This window comes from Scatophagus argus, chromosome 6, assembly GCF_020382885.2.
Source record: "Scatophagus argus isolate fScaArg1 chromosome 6, fScaArg1.pri, whole genome shotgun sequence".
Lineage (NCBI taxonomy): Eukaryota > Metazoa > Chordata > Actinopteri > Scatophagidae > Scatophagus > Scatophagus argus.
Window position 1 is genome coordinate 23,608,908 of NC_058498.1, and position 20,570 is coordinate 23,629,477.

The following is a 20,570-nucleotide window of genomic DNA, read 5'->3' on the forward strand; positions in this document are numbered from 1 at the left end:
TAAACATGTTATCATTGTTCCATTCCATTGACTGCATTCATCTTAGAATCTCATTTGGTACTTGCATATCAAACCAGATGCAGAGAATAACCCCTGAATCTCTTGTGTAACCTGTGATTTCTCTCAATTAACATCTCCACTCTAATATGCAGGCATAAACATCCACCCACTGCTATTATTGTGAAAAATAAAAAAAAACAAAGAAGTGAAAAGGCATTATAGTATTAGGGGATGTATGCTACATTGTGAAAGCACACTGTCAGCCCATTGTTGTGATGTGCATTGATTGAAGTGAAAAGCCAGAGCCATTATTCAAAGCCATCCAGCACTCAATTAACACTCCATTTGCATTATGGCAGAGCTCTACTGCCGCCCCTTGATTAATACGTCTCCTTCTCCCTTGCCAGTCAATCATGAATCATCCTCTCTGGTACAGGACAACGCTACACTCCCCTGCTGCGAGGAAGTGGGGGAGTACAGTCTGTGCTGACAGAGGAAGATGGGAGGGATTCAAAAGAGGATGAGTTGAAAAGAAGTGGTGGAGAGGGGACAAAGAAAAGGGGAAACAAAGGAAGGATGAGGGAGTTTCACCAGATGGGGAAGGAGACGAGAGAGTCAGAAGAAGTAGAAAGAAGGGAGGACGGCGGAGAAAAGGATGTGATCATGGAGTGGGTGTGGTGATGAATACTGAATATAAAATAGTGAACAACTTAAAATGTAAGAGGAATTAAAGACAACACTAGATAAAATGTCCGAGGCCATGCTGCTCTCCTGGAGAACAATGGTTTGCCCCCATTGTGTTTGAAGTATGTTATTGCCCCAAGTGAATGACTTCATAATATATCGGGATCTCATTCACAAGTGAGTGTAAGATTGAGAGGAGATTAACACAGTCCGAATTAGTGCAGTGTCAGCAGTAAGGCATGCAATACTACCAGGCTGGTGAAGGAGCTGAGAATGAACAGAGGGCTCATGATTTACCATTCTGTATTTCAACCCTCAGCCATTATCATGTTTTATTGGAATTAAATAAATAAATAAAATCGTTTGGATTACTTCAAAAACATACATTGAAAATACTGCACCTGACACGTCTCTACAAGACCTCATATGTCTGATGTGTTTAATGAGCAAGGACTGTGACAAAGTTGTGTAATTTTAAAACTGCCACTCTTTAAAGATGTTGTCATATTTAGATGTAATCTGGGCATATTATAGCTGTTTATTTTGACAAAATAAACAAAAATCTGACTACATAATCCTAACTACATGATGAGTAGTGACTGAATGAGATGGCGGGATGGCTGGGCCTACCCGCCTGCAGAAATGGTTCAGGAAAGTGTGTGGGGAAGAAAAGCAGCTCCTTCTCGTAAAAAAAGGGAGCCTGGTGTCATTCCCAGGGTGTCGTACCACCTTTGGTATGTCACTCGACATCTCAATCAGGCGCAGAAGATACCCTTGCGCAACAGGGAGAGACGCACTAACTTTGAATGTAGCTAAAACACATACACCTCAATATGAGACAATCGCAATCGCACAACGAAACGTAGTTTACAATACAACAAAGCCCTGAGAGAGATCAAGGTCAGACCTTCATGCAGTGGACTAGATGATCAATCTTTTCCTAAAACAAACCATGTACTTTTAGAGCCTAAACTTTACTAAAGTGGCTAAAAGTGTAGAGACTGTGCAGACAGTATTGTCGGTATGTCACAAGCTGGGATCAGGATATGTTGAAAAAGGAGCCGACTGAGGTAGTTCAGTCATCTGATTTGTATGCCCACAAGACACTTTGAAGGTATTCTATGAAACTCACAACCGGATTAGGTGCAACAACACTTTTAGCAGCTTATTAAAGAAACATAACATCTACAGTTCTCCTGATTGTCTTTCAACTCTTCAAATGTGCAAAAAGAAAACAAGAGCTCTCTCTCTGTTGTTAATCGCCAAGTATCATTATTTAAGGCAAAACACTGCTAGCAGTTGGCTGTGATATTTTCCCAAGTTTTTGCAAAGGCCCGATTTCACAATAATCTTGCCTGATCTGCCATTACAAAACCCATTCAAAACTCCTGTGGTGGATTAAATATTCAGAATTATATTAATTTGGGCTTCGATCATGTTGTGCAAAGATGCACAAGCATACAAACAAGCAGAGGAGAATCTAGTCAATTAGAAAGCACAGAGACAGAAATAGAAAACACTTAAAAGCACTCAAACCAAATTACATGTGCAACGAAAGGTAGTGATCAAGTTTTACTTGGTGGGTTAAAGATACTACCAATCGGTTAACCATGGGGCTACAAATGTTTCACTTTTCCACTTTCCAGTAAATTAAACTAATGCTAAAATCAGTTCAAATGTAACATAGAAACAAACAAACAAAAAAAATCAAATAATTCAGTGATTAATTTAATCAAATATGTACGTTTTTGAGTATTTTTTTTAAAAGGATGAGTTGCAAAATAGGTCCAGTATTTGATGAGAAGTCTTAGGACCCGGTATCACTAGAGTAATTGCTAACTGCTGCTCACTTAATGTATGATGTACTTTTGGCTGTAGCTTAAGCTGCCCTCATGGCCCTCATAACTGATCTGATTGTGCCTGGACCAACCGTGGATCACAGGGGCAAATGATGTGTAAAGGCAGAATATTTTTCACATCTTACTTGATGGAGGATTTATTTCAAATTAAAGGTGATTGTAGAAAGACAAAGCAAATGTTTGGGTAGCAAACTGTTTAAATTAAGTGTGTTTATGTTGGTTAACAATGAGTTAACAAGGCAATTCAGTCTTAGTTCGATGAAAAAAAACCAAAAAACTTCAATTCAGAGGGTGTACTGTTCTGTTTAATAAAGAAAATTTCTAATTTCTAATTTCAACAGCTTACCACATTGAAAAACCAGCTGATACACTATATAGATAAAAGTCATGGGACACCTCACCATGACACCAGTGGGGATTTGGTGACATTGCATTCTAAGTGCATGGGCACTGGTATTGCATTTGTCCCCTCTCTGTGGCTGCCATACCCTCGACTCTTCTGGGAAGGCTTTCTGTGGGGTTTGTTTAACCCTTTCATGCACTGGAGCATTTGTGGGGTCATATACTGATGTTGGACAAAAAAGCCTGGTTCACAGTCTCCGTTTTGGTTCGTTCCAGATATGGTCGCTGGGGTTGGATGCAAAATGTCCATAATGACTTGGTATGCTGAAGCATTAAGATCTCCCTTCACTGGAAATAAGGGGCTGAGCTCAGCCCCTGAAAAACAGCCCCTTAAAGAAGTGTATGTGTCTGGGCAAGTTTGTCTATATTGTGTATCTCTAACTAAAGCATCTCTTACTTACTGACTAATTGGACTGATTTATTGGTGATGAAATTCACGTGTCCATCCTCTTTAGTCTCTCTCAAAAACTAAGATATGCCATGAATTCCAAGATGGTGAGTTACATGGTTCTTATATACCAGCAAGTCTTATTTGTGACACCCAGTCACAGCCAGAAGTGCCCATCACTACTGTATACTGACAGCACAGTGGGCTGAATTAAAGTAACTTTGCTGAGATTTGTCTTCAAATACTTCCATCACATCATGTGCAGTGTTTTTTTGTGCTCTGAGAGCAAACCATCAACCAACTACAGTATTTTATGCAGGGTATATATACATGTATTTGATTTTTGCATAAATTTAAATGGCAAATTTATATGAAATTTATCTGTAATAAACTGTGCTTGTATCCTACTCTGTTTACTCAAGTCACATGACCGCAAGGTGTGCCTTATCCCAAAACACAGGACTTGAAAACTATATAGCCCGCACAAGGCAGTTAACCTAGACACACACCACAGTTGATTAATTTGGCAAATAACATCAACCACATTCCATGTTATATATTTCCCCCCATAAGTATTATGTATACAATTCAAAGTCTTTAGTGGTTCAAACAAAAGGACCAAACATTTCCCATCAACTAAATTAGACATCTTTCCATTTTGAATTAAGAATACAATGTGAAAAAAAAAGGAACAGTTCACCCCAAAATATAAACGTACTCATTATCTGCACACCCCCATGCTAACAGACAGTTGAAGTGAAGACAGGTGAAGCACTCGCTGAAATGCACATCCAAGATGTGATTTCTAGTAAGCAGGTAAACACTGAGGTATCGGAATCAGAAATACTTTATTGATCCCTGGGGGGGAATTTGGGTTGTTACAGTTGCTCCAACCAAGATTAGTCTAAAGGCAAAAAAATTAGAAATTAATATTTCCAGAATACAAAACTAAAGTTTATAAAGTTTGTGTGCAGGTATATTCAGGTATTGTACAGATATATGCAGGTATTGTACAAGCATGTTTGTGGTAAATTTACATTACTAGTGCTACTGATGACCAGTGTCAAAGTCTATTGACTCAGAGTGACACTTGTAAAGTCTGATGGCCACAGGCAGGACTGACTTCCTGTGGTGCTCTATGGAGCATCATGGTGGAATCAGTCTGTCACTGAAAGAATTCCTGTGCCTCACCAGGATATTGTGGAGTGGATGGAAGACACTGGCCAAGTAATTTAGACAGCATCCTCCTTTCTGACAAAGCCGTCAGTTCCATCCCCATGACATCACTGGCTTTCTGAATCAGTTTGAGTCTTTTGATATCCACTACCCTCAACCTGCTTCCCCAGCACACAACAGGTTTTTGTTGCCCTTGTTTAGCAGCGCATGCACACTTTTTTGAACTCATGCATTCATTTCAGACAGGGTGTCCATTAATACTTTACAGTAAAGATACCTTCTCAAAAAAATGGTATCAATAATGTCTTTTAAAAATCAGTTTGGGATGAACTGTTACTTTAATCTTGCACATAAATTTCAGACTTCTTTCAACATACAGGCTTATCAAGGACCAGCTTCAAAGTTAATGAATGTGGTACCAGCAACGGAGAAATTATATTAAAAATAGTGGGGCTTACAGTATCACATCTACTTTTTTTTTTTTTTGCACAGGTCAGAAATTTTCAGTTCACATAAAAATTACACTCAAAATGAGCAGCCATTTCAACATCTTTACATAAATGAGAATACATGCTAATGCAAGATTAGTGTCAGAGATATCCATATATATTTTTTGCCTGTTCATTGCCCATACCAGCTCTATTTCTTCATCAAGCCAAGCTCCCGCTGGTGTATGTTAAGCAATTCATCTGAAATGTGTGAAGACACATCCCTATATGTCAAGCTCAGTGGTGGGGAGACAATCTACCTGACAACAAATTAATGAAAATGTCACCGACTTATACCTCCATCTCTTCGTTTCATAAGCGCTCCACTGAGCATATTAATATAGTGGCCAAGAATCTTTCAGTCTTCTCTTTAACCGCCCTCACTCAAGTCTGCTGCAGTAACTTCCATTCATTCTTCTTTCCCTCACTTCCTACATGCATGTCCAAGCTCACTGTTTGAACCCTACATGCTTGTTTGATTAAAAGTAGAAGATCGCCTGTGCAAGGCTTTGAATGATCTTTTACTTTATCTTGACATAACAGAGCCATGGCCCTGTGAAGTCAGGGACCGGGGGTTAATGGGAGCCATGACAGCCAAAGCCATTCCATCAGCAGTGGAAGTCTGCCGAAAAGGTCAACCTCTAGTCCATATAGCCAGCCAAATAGAAATGTCAGTGTGGGCAAGGGGAAAGTGAGGAGGTGAGGAGAATGTATACTTTATATCTGTGTCAAGTTGAAATCAAATTATTATATTATAGATTTTATATTATATTATAAAATCTATTATATTAGATTTTGTAATAACACTGATAATATTATTACAAAATCACACAAACAAACAAATTTGCTATTGTTAAGGCACAGTGGATGTGTCATGGCCCCTCTTTTCTCAATATCCAGAAAAAGACTTCAGTTTTCCATGTTATCCAGTTATACTTAAGGTAATCGACAGCACTTGTTGGAATGTCAGCAATGTCAATCATGTTAGAAATATTGTTTACTAATTTATAATTATAGACAACTTCGTCTATACAACAGCTTTGGGTCTTCTAGGAAGGCTTTCCACAAGATTTTGGAGTGTTTCTGTGAGAATTGTTGCCCATTCATGCAGTATAGCATTTGTCAGGTCAGGCACTAACGGTGGACAAAAATGCCGTCCCAAATGTGGGGTTGGGGTTAGGTGATGGTACTGAGGTCATGGATCTGCTTCAAGTTTGTGTTTTTCCTGGGTGTCCTGCTTCAAGTTAGCTCAGGTGAATGGGTGTGTTAATGCCCAATGCCAACTCCAACCTCCTGCATCCCTGACAACAATTAAAGTGCAAAAAAAAGGTTGGTTTTATTTAAACAAGCTAATGCTTACAACCAGCACTCTCAGAAACATGGATCTGAGAGTGGTAATGGTCTTTGCCTGAATTTTATCACATATGAAGAGGAGCATTGCATCACAATCCTGTGGTCACTTTAAGTACCCAAAGCTTTCACATCCTGAGAGAAAGAAAATAAATTATGTTTAAATCTGCCTGCTGTTTGAGTCTTGCTCTTCAGGCCAGTATTACAAGTCCTCCCCTCCTCCTTCTCCCCATCCCTCCATCAGGTCTTTCCCTGGTCATCAAAACACACCGCTGTCCATTTCCTACATTTGCTGGGTCATGAAAATTTAATTTGTCTGTATCCATTGTTAGGTCAAGGACGCACTGGTGTGGAAGACCCAGGGGACGTAAGCTACTGCATCTGTGGCTGAAATACAGACAGATAACTGGACGAATATATGCATTGCTATCTTGAATGTCTAACTGCAGCATCTGGCCTGTCTAGGGACACTGGGGGCGAAAAGCAAAAAGGCTTGCTACCCATCAGCCTGAAGCAGCTGACAGGACAGCAGGAAAAGCCTGGTTGCTGTTTAGCAGCTTGTAGCATCTGTAGAATACTACCGCTTGATCTCAAACAGCATCCTTAATAGCGTTTGTCTAAGAACACGTCTGTCTTTGAGTGTAATGGATTTACCAATAACCCACTTTACAGTATAGGCAACCATGGACCTCCCTCTCAGGCAGTTATTCTCTGGCAATCAGAACACTTAATCAGAGTTCAAAAAGCAGAGGAGACTGTCCTCTGATTCCGTTAATTGCTTTCAACTTGCAGTTCTCTCCCCTCAATGGAAATTTCCAATTTAGAACCATTTCATTTGATTTTATTTCATCTTTATTTCACTCCCTCTGTTCTCATTGTGTTGAGCAGTGAACCGTTGTGTTCGGCATTGCAGCCAAATTGCAAGCATTAATCATTTCAGACTCATTATCAGCATTTTAAAGGTGAAAATCCAAACAAATTGTTTTTCATTTGAACTGAACTTAATAGGGGTATTTTCTTGTAATTTGTAGCCTTGAAGCATTTAACACAAACAATTAAGGGTATATTGGTAAGTCTGCTTATCTGTTCTCAGTCTACAAAATATTAAATCTTTAATGAAGAATCACCTCAAATCTAAGTGTACAATAAAAGCAATAGGCTAAATGTCACTTAATTTTCCTGTGATAAATTAGATAATAGATTAAAAACACTCTACAATGTTTGTTAATAACTAGACTAATCTTAGAACATATTAGAAAATGTATGTGTACCATGAATGCAGTACAAAACCACTACAATGTACATATATTCTTTTCACCTCATGAATCATACCTGTCTACCAACACCACATTATTAAATCACAATGAATTACACACTTAATGAAAAAAAAGTATCATAAAACAAACGCACAGCTGAATGAAACAAATGTGTCTAGTCTCCCTTAAAGCCACAGTTACTTCAGTACAGCTGAGAATGAAGGGAACGTCTTTAATTTTGCAGGTATTTAGAAATAACCTAGTACAGTAAGTATTAATTAAACAAGCCATGATTATATATACTACATAGGGGCATATGACAATGTTACATTTAAAGCTATAGCTGAAATGTCCTTATGTGCTTAGTGTGCACCAGCTAAAGTGAAGCTTATCAAAACAAAAAAACAGCTAGTCTAAACATCCATCCATTTTCTATACCGCTTATCCGTCAGGGTCGCGGGGGTGCTGGAGCCTATCCCAGCTGCTAGTCTAAACATTTATTTATAAAATTACTATTCCACATAATGATGTTTCTTTTTTTGGGGGGGGGGGGGGGGGGGGGGTGAATCGTTCATCTATAAAATGTTCGGAAAACAGGGATTAATACCCATTGCGTTTACCAGAACTCAAGGGGATGTCTTCAAATGTCTTGTATTATCCAATGAACACTAAGTAATTCAAAATTACAGAAATTTATATACACACACACACAAAATATTAAATCACAAACATGTTCTGCAGCCAAATCAGCCTGAGGGCAAGAGGAATCAAGAGGAAGAAGGTTGTCAAAGGTTTTCTAGGAAGGGGGTCATCTATGAGGCTCTTTCTGCCATGTTTGAATTCAGCAGCCCACTTGCTGACATTATATCCTGGTGGACCTACTTGGGTGACAAAGCCCTTGAGACTGAGGTGGTGAATTAGTGCACAAAGGCTGATGTCCTCAAAGAGTGTTGATTTGCTATTTTAAATTACCAAAAACAAGCAAAAAAAAATGTATATATATGTATATATAATATAATATATTTAATATATTTTCAAAATTTATGCATAATCAGTGGAAGAGTTCAAATTTCTCATGCATGGAAAAACAGTTGACTAACTCATCTGCAACTTAGACCATGACCCCGTAACAACCAAAGGCAATCCATGAACATGACCTCTTAAATCAAAAGAACTGAATTCATAAAAACAAATTATTTTATTTAAATCTGAACATGATCATGAGAAACAGTAAGCTTTTTAGAACCCATTTGACACTGAAATCCTAAACTTTCACAGCCTTATGTTTTGTCCCAGCAATGATGTGCAAACACACAAAGTTTTGCAACGGACCAAGAACCATGGTGACCACTAGATCTGTATAGTTCACATCTCTGAGAAATGTCACAGCTAATGGAGACAGACCACTGCGGAAGGGAAATTAAAAGCAGTAATTGAGAGGTACTTGAATGGCCAACATGCTGTACTGTGTCCCTGGGGGCTTTTAGACTCTCACAGAGCAGGAGACAGATGACTTTGAAGGTAAGCATGGATCCATCCAATTCCAGCAGGGCTAAATCACTGAGTCCTGTCAGTTTGATGATACCACACAGTGGGCCCATAATGTGTCCCATATGGCTTTGTGCTAGAGATGCATGCTGTACTTACACAAATGCACCGCATGCTGGATTTTTATCATCTTTACAGTGCATATGCTTATATTTTAGGTGTTTGACTAATATGGTATATTTCATTGTATAGTATATTACCTGATTCATTTTTTTTCTACTGCTGTTGTTTCACACTCAAAACTAGATATGCATTATTTATTTTTTGATGTAATATTGACATTAAAATGTCATTTAAATTTCATACAGAAAACAATAGCTTTACATTATATACTTCATACTGTTTTATAACTACTTTCCAAGTATTTGCTTTATACTATACTTTCAGCAACTGTACCTTGACAAGCAAATGACTATCAAACTACTTTCAGTGAGTCATTGTTGTTGGTGGGCCAAACAAAGGTCACATCACTTCAATTTGAACAAGGCATCAATAATGTAGCACCTGTATCACACACAGATCTGTTTATAAGTTACAGTTTTCAGTGAAGCGGTTACAGCAGAACTCCCAAACATCACAATTTCACCCTTGGGCATCTATATACAAATTGTATACATAATCTTCTTCAGATTGTTACATCAGAGCCTCAGAGCTGACAGCAGAGTTCAGTCAGTGCACATACAGCACAGCTTCACCACCACGCAACCCATGCTGCTCATTAATCGATGGTAAAATGTCTCACTCCCTCCCACTGATTACATCTCCTGAGTTAATGAGCCCCACACTGAACATCCTCCCTCCCTCACTATATATTTCACTGTCTCTCTTCCAGCCCCCTCTCTCCCTCTCTTTTGCTCTCCCCGTCTCATAAAAGGCGCTCTTTAGTTTCATTTGAAGTGGCGCTGATCCCACTTTAGGAAAATATTAGAGACTCTCTTTCCCAGAAACACCATGGTTATTCATCATATCAGTGGGAGGACAGTCTACCAATTATCAGAAACTACTGTTCCAGCACAGTGCTGTGAGTATGCTTTGCTGATTGTTTCAGACTGCTAATTGATTGTACTCACTGTCGCTCTTGTCAGATGAACCGTTGGTCTCTCTGAAATGGTTTTCCAGATGCTGCACTAACCATAATTTCTATGCAAAAATACACCTGTCGCCCTAGCCTGAAACTGAGTGGATCTACATGCAGAGGAGTTTCTAAAACTCAAGCTTTGAAATGCTCCTTTACCCTTTTGACCCCCCCAAATGATGTCATGGTATTGAAATCTGTTAACAAACAATAATTGATGAAATAAACACAGAAATTAGCATGTTGGTGCTAGCTTGCTTTGTTACTTTTCTGGTTAAAACAGGTCATTGTGGCAGGCATATGCATGTACAATTTAAATTTTGGACCCAAAGGAAAAACAGGATGTTCAGCCTATGAAACACTCAGCATACATGATGAAGCAGTCCTTGCAAAATACTTTGGGAATAACCTTGAGCTGTCACAATTTTAAAATTCAAAATGACAATCCATTGGCTCTAATGATTGTGATGATTGCAGGTTTTATATAAAGAAATAAGCAGACAGGGAATGGCTCAAACATCTGTTATATTGAGAAATGTTGCAAAATATTAAGTAGTCCCTCAACCTAGAGTACACATGCTACTCCAAAGGCTAGCTTCTCATTTCACATCATTTTAAATAGTGTGATGTCATGCTATCTTTCTCGTGAATTATTTAAAATATAATCATAAACATGGAATGCAGACATAAGTAACAAAAAAAGTTTCCTTGGCGTTTATATCAGCGAGGACCTGAGCTGGACCCACCACACTAATACCATCACAGATTTATATTTAATAATATTAATTATGCAATTGCTAAAATTTAACTTCTGCAGTATTTTAGGTCTCATGTCTTAAATTATATTTTGTCATTTCTCATTTACTGAATTTTGTCATTCTTCATTTACTGAAACTTTCTTTTGGAACAGGTGAGCATTAGGGAGCCTGAGAACAAGAATTTTGTTGCCAACAACTGCTAATATAATTTTTGTCCATCTAACTAATAAAAGACTTGAGTAACAACAACAGAAAACAGGTGTGAATAAGCGGGTTGTTGTGACACCAAAGGAAGAACAATCTTCCTGCACACAGAGTGTTGTAGACATTAGCCATCTTCATACTGCGGTGATGATAAGAACTGTGCACTGAATCCAGAACATCCATTCATCTCAACTTAACTCCGTCAGACTCCATTCATTACCCTGCACAGATAACCCAGCGGCAGGAAAAGGCAGAGTCAGCGGCCAACACTCCAAATCAGTCTCTCTCTCTCATACTATAGAACAAGTCTGGTCTATTTTAGTGCAGTTTTCACTTTCCATCAACTACTTGTATTTGCCATGGTTCTTGCTTCTTTTTTTTTTTATGTTTACATCACATCTATGCTCTTTGTAAAAACATTGAAGAAAAATGTGCCAACTCTTGACCCAAATTACAATAATTTCCACAACATTTTCATATTTGCCACTCTTTATTACTAAAGACTACACCATGTACATTTGTATGGAGCCAAATCAGGGCCATTTCATTAAATTGAAAAAAAAAGATATTGAAAGATGAAATTTCAATTTTGAACTTTAGTTTAAATATAATTTATATTCAGTTCTTAAATTCTCTCTTCTCTTTTCAATTTTCACTTTCATTTAAATTTCATTTCATTTTATATTTCAGTATTACTTTTTCCATTTGCAGATTTTGTTTTCAGACTCACATCTTTTTTACAGTTTCAAATCTTCATGAGTGACAATAGAGGTATTCAGATCATTTATGCAAAGTAAAGGTACCACATGGTAACTAACAGACCAAGGCAGCGGTGTGTCTGGATCAAGTCAACTTAAATCATTTAATCAAGCCCCTACAATAATTCAAGCTAAGTTTGAATCCAGACTCCATTGACAAAAACAGTAATTTAATCATGTGAAAATGAGGAGAGGAGTTCAGTGCATCATGAGAGATCCCATGATGAAGTCTAAGCCTATAGCAGAATAACTAGTAACACATGTGGCCAGATGTAGATCTAACTGAACAAACACGAGAAAACCGCACTGAGCAGAGCTGACCTGCAGAAGGAGAAATTGTAGATTAGCATTATGTTGATCTGTCAGTCTGTCTGTCTGTGTTGCCCAGACTACAGCCAGGCCTCATCTTTCCAGTGAGCCTCTCAAGTTAAGCCAGTTTGATGAGGGGGGCTAAGCTCCAGGTCAGGCTGCACAGGAGAAGTTATCACTGCCCGGCTTAAGTTGAAGAACTGGAGCCACTCTGCAGTACACTCTGAAAAAGCCCTTTTCAGACACACCAGTGACCTGTCATTAGACCAGTACTTCTCTGACGAGTGTCTCTTAATCTGTCACTAAAATCCAAAGTGTTTCCAATCACCTCACAGCACTGGCACTGTTACCTTAAGGCAAAGACAGACACTGTCATTTGCAGATCTAGTACCACCACGACTTGTAGCACTGTTTCCATCGAAAATTATTAGAATTAATATTTATAGTACAGTAGCAAATACTACTGTGCCAAATAGCCTGATATCCTCCATAACAGCCAGTTCAGTGATCTTCTTGAGGCCAGCAGTGACAAATCTCTTCGGCTCATGACTAGATCATTTGTAGTTCTTTTGCTAACAAGGAACTATCCAACATAGTATCACAGCAGTTGGGTAGGCTTCCAGTTTTGTTGCTCTGGTCCAGTGTATGAACTTAAGCTGGTTTAATTTCTTGCAACCTGACAGAACTATGAGAGGTTAGCAGGAGCCTTGGGATAGCCAGTTAAGTGCTATACTTCTAGACAAGAGCAAATTTTCAATACTTGCTGTAGATGTTACAAATTAAATGTCTATCATTTCAGTGGACAGAAACCTTTCATTTAATTAATAAGGCTTCTATTGTAAAACATTTATATGAAGGTGTACAAAACTCATTTACTTGCAAGGTTCCCATGTGCATGTAAAATGTAGCTGCTGCCACCTTTTCTGAAATTGCACCAGGCTTAAGATGTATTTTATTTATCATTTTGATGTTAAACATTGGCAGAAGAAAAATTAAGTTAATTGACTGTTGTGAAAACTGAAAGCACACTGTATTACAGTTGTCCTGATGGCTTGCGGTGCTGTTGCACTGCCATTCATAGACACAAGTGGAGGAGTTGCTTTGTGAAACGTGGCACCTACTGGTAAAAATCCAATGCTAATGTTTAGTAGGTAGTTAGTTAAGCATGTTATCACGGCAACATTTTCAACTAATGCTAAACACAAGGATCAGCTGAGGATCAGACATGCAATTATTTTTTCCAGGTATTTCATGGTAATCCATCAAATTCATTCCACACCAAACTCATGGTCCAGCTGACAGCCATTCTGACACTACCATCCATACAGCCATGATGCAAGCTTGGGTAACATGCCACATACTTATCTTCCCCAAGGTTGGAAACCATTCCCATAGGTAAGCAAGTCCTACAGGGTGATCTCCAATTCTGCATTACACCTGCTTGCACTTAGTTTAGCAGTGCCAGTCAATATGCAACCAGACACACAATTAAAAAACAAACATTCCAACAAATAAGTTGCAATCTCTTTTCCACTTGTTTTCAGTTGGTTCATTGTTATCTATGTTTTACGGCCTAGGAAGAGGCTCAGTGTCTTAAGTCTAATGGGCCGTTGTTTTATGTGAAAGCACAGCTTGGGTTCCTCTAAAGAAGAGTTTTATTTCCAAGCTAAGAGATACTGCTATGTTTATTAGGCAAACAAAAGTCAGTTAGGAAAGGTGGGACAAGAAGAGAATAAGACAGGAGAAGAGAGAAAAGGAAGACTAGTCTAGAAAAGAGAACAGAAGAAAGATGGATCAGGTAATCTGCTTGGATTTCACTTTCAGGCTATGTGATGAAGGGGAGATCTGAATAAGTTCAGCAAGATCACCACAGTCATTACATTACATTGTCTAGACATTTGTCCAGATGTGTCACTTTGAACCAGTGATGGGCTGACCCAATGAGCAATGCATGAATAATGTAGTTGTAAATGACACAAGCAGGATGAATATGTTTGGACTAATTGGCTCCATGGTTCCTGTCATACATTGGGTTACGTGCACTGTAGGCCACACCTGATCCCATTTTTTTTTTTCTGAATTAGAATTAGCAGTATGATAATGGATTTATAGATATTAAGACACTGAATATACCTTCTATTTATACAGTTATGACTGTAGAGTGTTTTGTTTTAACATAAAATGTGTCAATTAAATGCTGAAGGTTGAAGCACTCACACTAGTGGTTTCATGGCAATTACACACCTATCCACACGCCATCCTATATTCTGTGCAGGGGCAATATACACCTTTAGTTTATCACATGAAGCAGGAGAGGCAACCACCAGAAACGTAATAAACAGAGCCAATGTGAAAAGCAGCTCACTCCAGTGCACTTAGCTAATGGACAACAATGTGTGTGTGTGTGTGTGTGTGTTTGTGTCCTGCTAGCAAGTCCTTCATCTTGGCCATGGCTCTTATTGACTGTATTGGAGGCCATAAATCATTGTGTGTGTGTGTGTGTGTGTGTGTGTGTTTATATATGGCCTGATGCTTCTCTGGATGTGAGCAGCAGCACACAGCAATCTCTGCTCAGGGAGGCGACAGAGCGAGGAATGTATGTGTGTGTGTATGTGTGTGAGATAACGGTGACAACAGTAACCAAAGTGGTGGACGGGCCACTGGACAAGATGTACCTGACTGTCTGTCTGCTTTACACCTTCTACACACAGTGATGTAAATGCTTTACACACCAGTACACACTTCAGTCACAAAGACATGAGGCTTCAGCACACACAGGCAGATGCGCGCACACACTCGCACTCGCACACACACACACACACACACACACACACACAGAAATGCAATTAAACAGACTCATCAATACAGCAGTGGGTGTTCTTTGTTTTCTTTGACTTCCTTAACCTTTCTTGGTGGACTTCTCCACCTTTTTTAAGCCATCTCTCCATTGGGTGGTGGTGGGTTGAGTGCAGATGGTGCTGAACTGTATCTGACACTAACTGCCCTCCATTAACATTTCCCACAGTGCTACTGGAGGGAGCAATCAAATGAAGCAGTCAAGCAGATGCTCTGAGGGCAGCCATCATACGTGTAGACACGCCAAGATATAGTCATAGACAAAGCAATCTATGAGACCACTGAAAAACAATAGCATTGACATTTCAGATTCTCAAATTGCTGCATGTCAATGCTGGGCCACAGAAAGGTCTGGAAATAAGCTGTGTTATCGGCTACAATTACTGAGTTATAGAGATGTCACTGTCAAAGGCCGAAATCCAGCTGAATCCGTATCATGTTACTGAACCATTCAAAGGAGGAATGACAGTTTCAGGCGACCTTTACAAAGGCATTGCCAAGCAGCACAACACATTCTGTGAAAGCTGCCATACCTCCATGACATGTTGGCCAGACCAGACTACGCTAAGTGAACTTTGTCTTTGTATCTGTTACAGACATATTGACATTATACTTTATTGTTTATATATTTATAGTTTTCACAAGTAGTATAGTTTGCATCACCAACCCAAAGCATTGATGTATGACAACTTGGGAGCCACAACAATCAAATATCTTTCTTCTTAAGCACATTTTCAAATTTTGATTGAGTTCACAAAAAGCAAAGCCATTTTTGCCTTGTGAGAGTTTGACTATAGGATCATTTGTGTTTATTTGTCCCGGACAGCCAGGATACCTTCCTCCACATTAGTTGTAAATTAAGCAGGCATATCTGTCTATCATCTCCTCACCTTGGTTTCAGAACCATGGACAGTAAAAAGAAGTTTTTTTTATTTTATTTTTGTTGAAAAAAAAAAAAGCCAAATTATATTGACTATGACTCCATTTATAAAAGCAATGAAAGGGGGAAACATACAAGGGGGTGAATACTTTTCATAGGCACTGTAGAGAAAGTATTTTGTCCATAGATACAAAGAGTGACCTGACTGCAATTTTATATATTAGAGAGCCCCAGGATGCAAAGATGTGGGCAAAGAGGTAATGTTAAAAGGATATGGTGTTTTTATTGTATTTTTACTGAGAATTTTCTCAGTATTGCATCCGCTGGCACTTACACGTGCAATGTAATAATGCCCCCCCCATCTGAGTCACAGTTCAAACAAGTGTATAAATCATCTTCATTAAACTGGATTTGAGTGGGCGCCACATGTGTGTGACCCACTACATGAATTTCAACCGAGTATTAATCATCTGATACTAGTATCATAGCATATTAACCCTCAATAGCTTTCTGAAATGTCAATATTTGCATTGTTGCAACAAGCCAATAATGTATTTACAGGGTTTTTTTAATTTGTGCTTCATAATTCATTTGAGACTAATTTTTACTTATTGTGTCTTTACTTAAGAACAGAAGAATGTTTTTTTTTTTTTCTGGTTTGCCTCTGTAATGCCTTTGATGCTATTCACTCATTATTCAGCGTTTGTGTTTGTTGTAAAAGTGGAGCTTTTTTTACTGATCCTCACTCACATAACTCACCTTGTTCATTTGCTATGTACTCCATATCAAACAGGAAATATACAATGCAGCCAAGAATTTTCATAGTGAAATGGTTGGATGTTCTGGTTATTTCGATCTTGAAACGGACAATTACAAAGCAAAACTGTATTTATAATAATAGGTCACATTTGTTACTCACGGTTAATGTGCTGGAATGAATCTGGTGTTTCAAATGACCTGGAAAAAAAAAAAAAAGAGAGAGAGAGATGGAAGAACTGTGGACTACCTGCATTATTTAATACAATGAAAATTCTTCTAGTCATAGTGTATGAGCATTTCCAGGAGCTTAAAAAGAGTCAGAAAAGGAGAAAGAGCTGGGAAAAGGAGGGATATGAATAGTCATATTTTGCAAACTGTCTCCTCTGTCTTTCTTTCTCCTCCCTTGAGAAGGAAGCTTTTGTACCACCTCTCACAGCTCTTCACTTACTGCTCCCTCTGAAAATAGCATAGATGAAGGCTGAGAGAGTTTTCCTCAACATCCTGCAGATGGACCGAGTATGAGTTGTGTCCTTCTGTCAGTATGCACAATGTTAGGTTGGTTTCCACTTTTGACGGTCAGGTCCAGCAAATGAGCATAACCAGCTGGTAATTGATAATTGTTATGTTCTGGCAAATTAAAAAGTAATCTACATCCCTGCCCAGATGGCATTAAATCCAACTTGTAATGCATTACTAACAAGCAATAAGACAACACAATTGACCTCCTCTGGTTGACAATGGGGCGGCACGGTGGTGCAGTGGTTAGCACTGTTGCCTCATAGCAAGAGGGTTCCAGGTTTGAATCCCGGTTTAGGCCCTTCTATGTGGAGTTTGCATGTTCTCCCTGTGCCTGCGTGGGTTTTCTCCGGGTACTCCGGCTTCCTCCCACAATACCAAAAACATGCACATTAGGTTAATTGGCTACTCTACATTGCCCCCTCGGTGTGAGTGTGAGAGTGTGTGGTTGTCTGTCTTTGTGTGTTTGCCCTGGGATTGACTGGCGACCAGTCCAGGGTGTACCCCGCCTCTCGCCTGTTCTCAGCTGGGATAGGCTCCAGCTCCCTCGCAACCCTGAAGAATAAGCGGTATAGAAAATGGATGGATGGTTGGGTTGACAATGTCCTACGCCACAGAGTATGCTGTAACATACCGTAACAATCGAGCACATAGCAGCAAAAGATACCAGTGTCCCATTCCAACAACAGGCTCAGGTGTGATTGGATTTCTTTCACATTCTTTTAAATACAGTCCTGAACTGAAGTGTCCATGTAAAGACGAGGCTAGCTCTGCAATCCACAAATATATGCATAGCAAAACCATTTGCAGCCAACTGCTGAAATACCCAAAACCAAATGTCAACCTTGTGTCCATGTATGCAAAATTTCATGGCTATCCATCTTTTAGTTGTTGGCTGACCAGCAGTGTAATGCCACAAGCAAGTATGGCAACTTCATTCCTAACAGTGCTGATGTCCAGACAACCTGTCTGCCCTAATCCTTTCAGCACTCTTTCGCCCTCTTACCGAAATAGCATTATTAGACTACACAGGAGCAGAAATGAATTTGTATTAATAATATATGTGCGTGGGCTTTCCCTGAATTGAGCCAGAGGTCGTCCTGTTTCAGAGGTACTCCTCCACTGCATTGGGAATTACCTGTGTTAAAAAAAATGAGTGGTGCAGTGAAAGGGTTGTTATTTATTGATTTCTCAAGTGCAGCAAATGCCTCTTAGTGCTTCTTTAAAAATAAGATACATTCTGAAAGATTCAAGCAGAGAGAGAAGGTGCCGATTCTGAAAATATAGGCAGGGTGAAAGGTAGAGTAAAAGGAGGGGGGAGTCATCCCACCAGTTAGTTCCTTGATCTTTCCATTATTGTTACTCTCCACAATTTGTTTATTTAATCGCGCAATTTAACGGAAAGAAACTAGCTGGACAGCCAAGCATTAAGAAAAAAAAAAATATATATCCAGGTGTAATTTAAGAACAGCCCTGTAGAGTTATATGCGTGTGAGCTGTAAAATTTGAATTTGTGAATCCAGAGTGGAAGGCCATCACAAATAAATCAGTACTGTAATTATGAAAAGAGTTAGTAATAAAGAAAATGAAACGGTGGGAGTGTGGGTGAGGTGAAGCGATGAAAAAGAACAAAAGGCCTGCTTTCAAGGTTGAGATGAGACGATGGGCCAAATGAAACGGTTTCCGCTGTCGCCTAACCTGTGGCTGCTTTTCATCTCTAATTTTCTCCCATTTTCTTATCTCCTTTTTCTTCTTCCCTAGCAACAGACCCAATTATTAATTTTTACTCTTACGCACTGAAATGGCCTTGCCTTGGTAATGACTTTATTTCAAAGCTGCCCCGTTTCACCTTGTAATGTGCCTGGCAGCATATTGGAGGTTTGTAAATGATCACCTCCTCAGTTAGATGTCCTGAGTCTGAGCAGGCTGACTTGTACAACTTTTATTTCGTCATCTAAATGATAACGAAGTGCACTTTGTTTTATCTACCTCACTCTGTATTCTGCATTTTGTACTTTGTATTTTATATTTTTATATTTTCTTCTAAGGTGTGCAATTTTTTATTTTCCTATTTATAAGTGTGTTTTGAAGCTGAGAATCTGCACAAAATTTCGTTATGCTTGCATAATGACAATAAAGACTCTTGAATCTTGAACAAGAAGGAATGGATTTCATGCAAGAGTACATCACCCTCTAGTTTATGGACTACCATTTCAAAATTTGTAATTCATTTCAAAAACGTAAATAAACAAACTGTGTATGATACTGGCTGTCCGGGAAAGTCTAAAAGTCAGAAGGAAAAAATTATCGTTACGATTCCTGTGTTTCACAACCAAGCAACGCGATCATCACTTCTCCTTTTCTTGCCACGTTTAGTGCTGTGCAAGAAAGAGCGCTTCGCCAGTGTTTGGAATATGTTGAGGAATTTGTCATGCAAGGAAAAAAAAAATATCTACCATGTGAACATAACCCTGTTTTGGAATAGGGATTTGTGTGTGACTTTCATCAGGTAATTATCCAGTCTATGGGCAGAATTATACTTCAGCAGTACAGCAGAGATCATTTACATATCTTACCCCGTCTCATCAAAATTACAGCTCAGTCCTTGGAAACGGACTTCACTGTGCTACCGGACTTCAATTATCCAATCAAACTGTTACGAGTTTATATCATGATGATGTTATAAGAATCAGACGACCATGCACAAGCGCTGTTCTCACTGCAGAACATCTCAAAGCATGACTGAACTTTACCAAAGGTGCCAAGTTCATCAGTGGTGACAGGTACACTTCAAAGATATGAATGGCTTTACTGTTTCAACTAATCACAGGCGTGTTCGAAGACGGCCACGAGAGCTGTACGCCGACTGCAAGAAGTGGATGGAAATAGTGGAGGTTTCACGGTGATGTGAACTGGAGTGTGTCTGAGTGGTTGTAAACATCTACAGCACACACATCTCTACCATAGGATAGCAGCACATCCCTTCAGTAAGGACCGGACCCCCCCCCCCACAAAAGAAAGAAAATGTTGTGTTATGTTATTTTCCTAATTTATATGTACTTATTTAATTTCAGCCCAGTGTAAGAGTCTTTATGTTTTGTCTTTTATGACCATGCAACTATCTCTATATTATCAAATGCCATTGAATTCAATATTCAAAATAAATAATTGCATAAATAAATATGCCTGTGAAATGAATAGGTTGATCCATGAAATAAATCCTTAAATAAAAATGGAAATAAATATATGAACAAACAAATATTCATATTTCAATTTGTCTATACATTTCATTAACTAAACAAAT

The 20,570-nt window shown here is 38.9% G+C and overlaps 1 protein-coding gene across 3 annotated transcripts in view; it reads right to left on the reverse strand.

The window, feature by feature from the left end:
* LOC124061065 (inactive N-acetylated-alpha-linked acidic dipeptidase-like protein 2) overlaps positions 1–20,570 on the reverse strand; it is a 466,730-nt gene that overhangs the window by 308,772 nt on the left and 137,388 nt on the right. For all 3 annotated transcript variants that reach the window (XM_046392589.1, XM_046392590.1, XM_046392591.1), the window contains one exon: positions 16,911–16,948. In XM_046392589.1, coding sequence (XP_046248545.1) covers positions 16,911–16,948 — 38 coding nt within the window. The remainder of the gene's footprint in view (positions 1–16,910; positions 16,949–20,570) is intronic.